This window comes from Electrona antarctica (genome assembly GCF_951216825.1).
Source record: "Electrona antarctica genome assembly, chromosome: 16".
In the NCBI taxonomy this organism is placed as follows: domain Eukaryota; kingdom Metazoa; phylum Chordata; class Actinopteri; order Myctophiformes; family Myctophidae; genus Electrona; species Electrona antarctica.
In genome coordinates, this window is record NC_136797.1 from 20,987,085 (window position 1) to 20,997,084 (window position 10,000).

Here is a 10,000-nt window from a genome sequence, read left to right on the forward strand (position 1 = left end):
GGGACTGTGTACATGCCATTGAGTGGGTGGGGGGGACATACTGGGGCTGTCAAAGAAGACCTTGTCTATGCTTGTATTATGTGGAGTCTATGGGGGTGCTGTGAAGGTTGCACTGCGTGTGGTGGCAGGGCTTTGTGCTGTCATAATGCTGCTCGACGTGATACGCAAGAGTGTGAGTTCAGTCAGGGCTGCAACCATAGATCATTTTTCTTGCCATTATTTGATGCATTTTTTTATTTTTTATTATTAATCAAATAATTGAGAAGCTTGATTTTTTTCCCAGTGGTTCTCAAAGTTGGGTCCAGGGACCCTCTGGGTTCCTTGAGGGGGTTCCAAATGCACCCTTACCAGTCTATAACTTTGAGGCTGTACAAATAGAACCAAATGGACCCTTTCCGGGTCCTTTTGGTTCCATGTCTATAATCTCAGATATGGGGGTCCTTGACATTACACATTTTGAGAACCACAGTTGACTAAATCGGTCTGATTTACCACTTAAGCCCTATTTCATACAAATCTCCCTCCTTTTTTTAATAATCAATTAAATGGGTTAGTTGGAGCAGCTGCTGCACACAGTGTAACACGCATTGTCTACTGCAGGGGTTCTCAACCCGTGGGTCGCGACCCCTCGGGGGGTCCCCAAATTATTTAAAAAAAAATATATATATATATTTTTTTTTTCCCAAAAATAGCAGACCTACAAGCTCGTAGCGCGCCACTCGGTGGCGCGCTATGAGCTTGTAGATTTGCTATTTTTCAATAGCTAAATTATAACAATGCTTAAAACACCAAAAGGGGTTCCCGCCCCAAAATGGTATAAGGTTATTGTAGCAGTCAATTTATATTGGGGGTCGGGAGGGGGCGGGGCGGGGGTCCCGAGACATTGCCAAAGCATTTCCGGGGGTCCCCGGCCAAAAACGTTGAGAACCCCTGGTCTACTGTACATGCATTGTCTATACTGTACGTACAACGCATGTCACCTGTTCCACAAGCTAACGACGCTCTCCGTTTGCTCCTCTCCTTCACAGTGGACCCAGCGGACCTCTTGAAGATTTTAGATTTCCAAAGTTTACCCGAGGGCGTATCGAGGACGACGGGTTTCTGCTCACATCGGCGGTCAACGAATGGACCCGACGTGGCCTACAGGGTCGCCAAAGACGCCCAGCTCAGCGCCCCCACCAAGCAGCTCTATCCAAGTACGTATCCGTCCGCACGATATACTTCAGTCTTCTTTCAATCAACTCTTCAGCTCCCATTTATTTCTTTGCTGATGCTTTTCCAGTCCCTTTTTCTGGATGAATCCACCTGCTATTCCATGTCGTCGTCCATCTTCCTCTTTGTCCATTTCTGTGTTGTTTTCTCTGATGTGTTTTATTAACTAGCCCTTACCATAGAGTATATAAAGGATAGAGACTGAACTGGCGCGAAGCTCCGCCCCCCCAGCTATTCATGTCAGTGGAAGTTGCTCAGTGGCGTTTTGAAGCACCCGGAAGACTGCCGGAAGTACCGTCTCAGAACGTCTACTTCCGCCACCAAATTTTGGTGGTCAAATGCCGAAGTGCAACCGAGCGCTCAATGTTAAAGCCCAGCTGCACGGGGTTTCCCGGTCATGAATCCACGGGTCCGCCTGTAGTCCCTCCTCCTACCACTAGGGAGGAGAGCTTCAACGTTGAATAGCCTCACTGGCCCCTTGGCCCTTACCCGTTGTGAGATATTGCCCCCCCCCCCCGTGCGTTTTCACATTTTTAATTCACTAATACATTCATTATTATTTTATAATTTGTTAAATTGGAAAAAGGGCTTCGTTAAAACCTCCATATTATTATGGTCAATGCCTGTGTGAAAAGTGGGAGCGATTGGTGCAGGCGGTGAGGAGATACGGCGGTGTTTCTGACAGACAGACAGACAGACAGACAGACACACACACATTCAGACAGACAGACATTGACTGAATTATAGTATGATGATGATGTTTGCCTCCTAGTTTTCACCCTCGCCGCACTCACTTACTTTACTGCACTTGAACATTTCATCCATTTTATTTATTTTATCTCGAGTTTAGAGAGGTTAATTTCTTTTATTGAGATCTCGAGCAGCCATCTGCCTAGGCACGCCTACCGAATCCCATCTGCACAGTGCTGAACGTGCCAGAGCCCAGTGGTGGAAAGTAACTCGGATTTGATTAAAGTTTCTATTTGAGAACACGAGGAAGCAAACAAGCAAAGCATAAAGTACGCACATGAACTGTTTATTTTATTTTATTTGACCACTTAAAGCCTCGACCTCTTAGAGAAACAGACTTGAGAAACTGTAATCGGCAGTGCTTTTCCATCTACCAAATTAAATAAATCTCTTTGCAAAAATAGCCGATCTACAAGCTCAGAAAGTGTAAATTGGCCATTTTCGGGTGAACGTTCCCCTCAGAATAGACATGCTGCGGCTCATGGTTAACTACTTAAGCTGTGATATAAAAAAATCACACCTGTGTGAAGTGAGGGGCGCTCTTATCATCGTACATCATCATGACGCGACATGCCGATTTGCTCAGACACATGCGGCGTAAATTCTCCTTTCATTGTCAATGGCAAATGGACAAAAAGCTGTATATAGGAGTGGCTAGCGCCCACTAAAAAATGGGCCCGTGGGTCCATTTGGTTCTCTTTGTACACTCCTCCATTTGTTCCTGTTTTATACTCTCCTCCTGCTCAGACCTATCATCCCCCCTACATTCTCCCCGCCTTTTTCCTTTTTTTACGACAGTCTTGACGCGTTTTAGTGGCGTGTCTTATGACGCGCTATAACCTCCATGTTACTAACTGCCTCTGCTATGTAAGGGGCCTTGACCTCTGGCCAACCCTGTGACCTTCCACCCGAGGCCACAATAAAAAAAATGAAAGAAGGGAGGAGCGTAATGTTTTAACACCACGGGCTGAGAAAGAAGTCGGGTCTGTTGCCCTACTTTCCTCAGCTCCATAGGTAGCTGCTTTTATTGCTCATGATGATATCACACGTTTGATGTCACTGGGGCTAATAAATTGTAGTCGTGGAAGTTGGGTGGGCCACATCTGGTTTTTGCACCTATATCCACCCTCCCCGCCTCCCTCCCCACACGCACACACACACACACGCACACACACACACACGCACGCATGCACGCACGCACGCACGCACGCATGCATGCACCATGCACGTATAGCCTAAGTACGCACGCACGCACACACAGGTACAAGTGCACAGGCACAGGCACAAATTACTCATGTTCCCCTCAAGGGACACTCACACACTATATATTAGGGCTGCTCAACTAAATATATATATTTTTTAAGGGGCATGAAACCCTACGCTGGTGTTGTATAGTTTGTTTTCCAGTTCAGGTTCAACTACAGCAGATTAAAAAAAAAACTTGACAGGCTAAGTAACAGCTGCAGATAATGAAATTAACAATGGGTGTGTCCAGAGTCATCCAGGGTGTGCCCAATGAGCCAAGCATAGACAGTGGTCAACACAGTATACTGTCACCTTGACACGCCTAAATCACACCCCCATCATTCATTGTATCAGCAGCAGCTGTGTTGCTTATGTCACAGTGTACTCTAAGTTCAGTCTTACTCCTTCTGTATCTTCTTTACTTTACCTACAAACTACACAGTCAACCTATAGGGTTTCAACCCTCTAATTCCACTAATAGTCATAGGAATTTGTCCAACAATTTACAATTTAGGCATTTAGCAGACGCTCTTAATCCAGAGCGATTTACAACAAGCAAGAAGAAAACCATGGCAATACATCACATACATAAAAAGTAGTTGTCATGAAACATGCGTAAGCTAAGAACGTAACAGTGGAATATCTATATAATGAAACTTATATAAACGATACATACTATACTATACTATACATATATACTATAAAGTGCTATGACTACATAAAATGCAATTCTAGTGCTGTCTACGTAACATGCTATAAGTCCAACTAATCGATCAGTTGATTTTGATCAATAACGCTGTACAGTTGTGTTTGCTGCATATAATCGTACAGAGAGCAGCCGAACAGGACATTCTCATGTTGGCTATGGAAAGTTCCAGACTGGTAGACGAAGGACGGGTTGTATCTGTCTGTATGATGTGCATGGCAAAAGCATAAAGATAACAGACTAATCAGATCATAACAAAGTCAGATTACCCGTAGTTTATTTATTATTAACAATGAGAGGACATCCCTACACTATACCTACACTGTACATACATACATACAGTACATTTCTCACTCTCGCCATTCATTTTTGTCGGATGTCGGGTGGAAACCATGTATGTTATAAAAAGTTATAAAAACGGAGATATGAGGTTGGGGGGGGGGGGGTTAGGGGGGTGCTGGGTTCCACTTTTCCCTCGTTCTGTTTGTGCTGACGTGGCCGTGGTTGAGTCTACTGTTCACTGCTTCACAGCAGCATTCTTCTCTTCTCTTCTCTTCTCTTCTCTTCTCTTCTCTTCTCTTCTCTTCTCTTCTCTTCTCTTCTCTTCTCTTCTCTTCTCTTCTCTTCTCTTCTCTTCTCTTCTCTTGGTTGATTCCCATTACCCTTTTACCCCACCCAACACACGCTTGCACGCACGCACGCACGCACCTGGATGTCATCTTGTTCTTGAATTCCGCCGCCGAGCAATGTTTCAAACTCTTTATGTTTTCTCTTCTGACTGAGATACCAATGGGCCAGACGGTATATTCCGCACAATGTGCCCTTCTTAATTTCTTCACCGTTTATGCAATAAGTTGTCTTTCGCTGACGAGCTCAAATTAAGTGAAATTGGTTAATGTTCAGTAATGTGAAGAATGCAACGTTGTGAAAGTTGCTAAAAGTGGGACACAAACTTCGACAGTCAGCCGGCCACGTCAGTAAACGCGTGTAGGCCACGTGTCGCGGTGTTTCTTTTCAGCGGAGGCTCGCATTGGGGTTTGCGTTCGGGGCTTCGGAAGACCTTTGATCTGCGTCTCCTTCAAGGGGCTTAAAGGCAAAAAAAGAAGCCGCAAGGCTGTGCCGTGCGTAGCCCTGCATGTCCTCTCATGCACTCCAAAACACTCGCTCTGTTGACTTTGAACTACCGTAAGGGGAGAAGCAACACGGTGGCTCTGTTTGGATACACGGATACTATAATTGCATACGTCGTGCATGCAGAGTGCTACTCCACTGCGTCCGAAATAACAGTCTGTGATATGATACAAAACAGAACGGAGGGCTTCTTAAGAGGCTCCACGTTGTCCTACAGATTGCAGACTTCACTGTCAGGGGGATTTTTAGACTGGCCGTAGAAACCCTGTAGTTACGTCATGTTTTAGACTGGCCGTAGAAAACCTGTAGTTACGTCATGTTTTAGACCGGCCGTAGAAACCTTGTAGTTACGTCATGTTTTAGACTGGCCGTAGAAACCCTGTAGTTACGTCATGTTTTAGACTGGCCGTAGAAAACCTGTAGTTACGTCATGTTTTAGACCGGCCGTAGAAAACCTGTAGTCACGTCATGTTTTAGACTGGCCGTAGAAAACCTGAAGTTACGTCATGTTTTAGACTGGCCGTAGAAACCCTGTAGTTACGTCATGTTTTAGACTGGCCGTAGAAAACCCTGTAGTTACGTCATGTTTTAGACTGGCCGTAGAAAACCTGAAGTTACGTCATGTTTTAGACTGGCCGTAGAAAACCTGTAGTTACGTCATGTTTTAGACTGGCCGTAGAAAACCTGAAGTTACGTCATGTTTTAGACTGGCCGTAGAAACCCTGTAGTTACATCATGTTTGCGACCGGCCGTAGAAAACCTGTAGTTACGTCATGTTTGCGACCGGCCGTAGAAAACCTGTAGTTACGTCATGTTTTAGACTGGCCGTAGAAACCCTGTAGTTACGTCATGTTTGCGACCGGCCGTATAAAACCTGTAGTTACGTCATGTTTGCGACCGGCCGTAGAAAACCTGTACTTACGTCATGTTTTAGACTGGCAGTATAAACCTGAAGTTACCTCATGTTTGCGACCGTCCGTAGAAAACCTGTAGTTACGTCATGTTTTAGACTGGCCGTAGAAAACCTGAAGTTACGTCATGTTTGCGACCGGCCCTTGCGGCTTCGTTTAGTTCACCTCGTCATTAAGAAGAAGACGAACGTCTAATATGTTCCACAAGGCTGCATGAGCTCATTAGATCCCTTTGCTCCGTTTCTTGGCCTTCGCCCATAACAACATTTTGCTGTGGAGTTACGACCTTGGCCTTGAGCCTGAAGACACTGTAACTTCCTGTACCCATTATGCCTCGCCCGCTGTGCGGCCGGTGTCGAAAGCAGCCGATCTCCAAGCTCACGGCGCGGCGCGACGCGACGCGTTGTGAAGCTTGTAGATCGGCTGATTACGAGCGATGACACGATTACGAGCCGCGGTAGTGCGTGACGGGCGCTTTTGATCGGACCGGGGGGGAAACATGCTGGCCCGTGACCGCCGTTGCCACAGACTACAGTTTATAATGATGTGTTGGAAGAGTGCGAGACATGCAATCATTAGGAAAACATTTTTTGGAAGAGATGATTCATTTGAAGCCTCGCAGACACGACGACGGGGACACGGGGAGGGACACAGACAGAAGGCTTCTTGTGGTCGACGCGTGATACCTTCCGTCTGTAAAACGAAAGGAAGTGGGCTTCTGTGAATGTTCAAGTGGTTTTCTACATTTCCCCCCACGTCTCTCCTCCGCGTTCCACGGCTCAATTATCCCTGTTTGCGGCGCCGTGTTCGATTGATCTTACATTTTGCTGTGTTTCACTCCATCATTTTGATTGATCTTATTTTATGACGAGGTCTCAAAGTTTCCCCACACACATAACCACAGTATGTACACACTGTCTTCCCCCATGTACCACAATTTACAATTTACGCACTCTTATCCAAAGCCACTTATACAAGTGTGAGATCAATAAAGAAAGTATGGCTAAACATCTAATCTGTCTAAACAAACATATATCTAACGTTTGTGGTCACACACATAATCAAATCTAAATAAACCAGAACACGTGACCCAACATAGCTCAACATAGACCCCCTCAGAAATGAGATTACAACTAAAGGGGCTTCCATTTGGACAGAAATCTGAATCACGGCGCAGGAACTCGCATCTATCGGACAAGAAGCGATACACGGGACGCAGTACAGCGAACGGTGCAGTGCGGTTCAGTACAACTATCGTTTCTCTAAAAAGAGACACACTGTAGTTGAAGCCTTTGGGTGAATTATCGGGGGAATTCCATGGGAGTTCTTTAGCCGACCCCCCTCTCATGTTGGGCTTGTTGCAGTGGATTAATGCCAATGTCAGCACAACAAGCAGCAAGGAAAGAATGATGCATTGCAAGTCACTAGAAGGAGTCACTAGAAGGGGGGGGGGGGGGGGGGGCTTTGAGTTGGGGGTCTTGACCACGGTGAGGACTGGCTGTATAGCGTGGGTGGTCCTGAATACATGCAACACCCTGTTGTAACATGATGTTTCAGGATGCTACAACCTTAAAGTCACCCAATATGTTCAACCTATCTTCATATAATTTGTCCTCACTAACGCTCATGATAAAATTGGTAAAATAAATCTACTCATTCTGTGTCTCATACGACTTCAGAATCCCGCCTGGCACCTATACCGCAGTGGCATCATCGATAGGCTTTTGATTTTATTTTAAGATTTGTATTCATGCGAGAACAATGGCTTCCATTATTTTATAGCATGCAAACTGCTTGCTGTTATGGAAACATTTAGTTTTTCACTATAATACAAAGACATATCCGTTAGCATTGACTCACTGCGCACGCACGCACGCACGCACGCACGCACGCACGCACGCACGCACGCACGCACGCACGCACGCTCGCGCACTCTTAGCCATGGGGAGAATACCAATCCAAGTCGTGTACCCGAGTTAAATGAACAAAACCGATTTTTATCGTTCACGAAGGCCTCTCTCCATCTTCGTCACGCGAGTTCCATTACAGCATGGTGGTCCCTCGCGGCACGCCGCGGCACCGTTTTTGTCCTCCCTTTTGGTCGCGACAGACAGAATGACCGCATTTCTGTCTCAATGCAGCCTCTCGGGGCTCAACACCTGGGCTCATGAATGCTGACACGTGGTGGTGGTGGTGCCAGGCGAGCTGTCCGTCCGTCCGTCCGTCTGTCCGTCCGTCCGTCCGTCCGCACATGGCAGTCTTTTCCCCCCAGAGCTCGGGGGGGCTTTTCTCCCAGAGCTTCCTGTGTATGGTCGTGGCTGCGCCGGGGGGAGTATTAGTGGGGAGCAGATGTCAGGAGGAGTTAAGACGGAGGAATATGCCGGCGCAGCGAAAATGGAGCTGCAGTGGCAAACCACACTCGCCCTTAACCGCCTCTACCCCCCCTCTCTAACCAGTGAGTGAGTGAAGCCTATACAGGGCTATTAACTCTAATGGCTGTCCCACAGACCTGTCCAACGGAAAACTCAATCAAGCCCACACTGTGTGTGTGAAATCACGGCGAACAGTGTGCGAGTGGAACCAAATTAACTCTTAACTTGATTCTTGATTGATTTACGAACGTGAATCACAGCATCTATATTCCGGGGGGGGGGGGGACATTGGGCGAAGATTGCCGATCTACAAGCTCACAAGGTAGTGCGCTTGTAGATGGACGTGTTGTAAGATTGTCGATCTGCTGTTTTCAGCAAATATATAAGTGAAAAGTCACTGGTGGCCTATAGAGCGCGTGGGGTTTAAGAAGTTAGTTAATTCCATTATTTCAGTAGACAGGAAACACTAGCTTGCGTCTTATTGGTCGGCTGAGCTGCCAGGAGGAGGAGTCTCGTCGTGTGATAGGCTGTCATTCCCATACTTTTCCCCGTCTGACAGCGGGAGAGGAGAGGTGGTGCCAAGGTAAATCTGAGTGCTACTGGAGACACAACCATTCCATTCCCACGCACTCACGCACGCATGAGCGCACGCATGAGCGCACGCATGAGCGCACGCGCGAGAGCACGCAGGCTCACCTACACGAGATCATGCGTGCGCGCGAGCACGCATGCGCACCTGCACACCACACACACACTCATTTTCCTCATTTTCCAGATAAATCATCGTGGCCACACTGCCCATAAAGCTACATAAACAGGTGATCCCTGGTGTTCAGCTCACACACACTGTCTGCTGAGTACAGCGTGAATGTGGCGGGCCAGACAGTGGCGGTTTGGAGGTCTGTTGAGACGTACATTCCTCGGGCGACACACGATCCCCCCACAATGCGCGCGCACACACACACACGCACACGCACTCGCACGCACACACACACACCGCATGCACGCGTACTACTAACCCTAGCCCACTTTGACATTAGACTTCACTCGAGCAAAGCAACGAGTAAGAGCTCAAGGTTGTTTATTGTTACCTTTATCTTGTGTACAGGTACATACTGTAAGAGTAAAACATATGTTTGCTTGCCTTCCTTCAGACAATGCAGCAGTATATAATATAACAGCAAACAGCAAACACAGCAAAACACAGCAGACAAATGGATAGCATATAAGAGTGCAAAAATAGAATATCATATGTACATGTGCATGTTTTCCTTGTTTCCTTCCAAAGTTAGGCGACCTTTTTTAGTGTAGCTTTTAGATCAGGCTTTATGGTTATAGAAAGCTCTGCAGACCCGGGTGCTGGACAAACAATGATTGACTATAGAAATATTATAATGACCAGCTCCATGTGTGTGGCTGTTATAGGTTTCCTTGTCTACCGGGAATTGCAACGTGTAAAATATGTATTTTGACAGCCCCCCCTCCCCCCTCTCCTTACGTCAGTGCAATGGAGTGCCTTTCACCCCTTAGCGTGACCTCTGACTTCTCTGTCTACATCTACACAAGTCCTGTCTTGCTTCTATAGTGACAGAAACTACATCACATGCTTCTATAGTGACAGGAACTACATCACATGCTTCTATAGTGACAGGAACTACATCACATGCTTCTAT

The 10,000-nt window shown here is 46.6% G+C and overlaps 1 protein-coding gene across 1 annotated transcript in view; it reads left to right on the forward strand.

Annotated features, from left to right (window-relative positions):
- The window catches only part of col5a1 (procollagen, type V, alpha 1), a 156,079-nt gene that overhangs the window by 24,492 nt on the left and 121,587 nt on the right, over nt 1-10,000 (forward strand). The window contains exon 2 of the mRNA XM_079523820.1: nt 1,029-1,196. Coding sequence (XP_079379946.1) covers nt 1,029-1,196 — 168 coding nt within the window. The remainder of the gene's footprint in view (nt 1-1,028; nt 1,197-10,000) is intronic.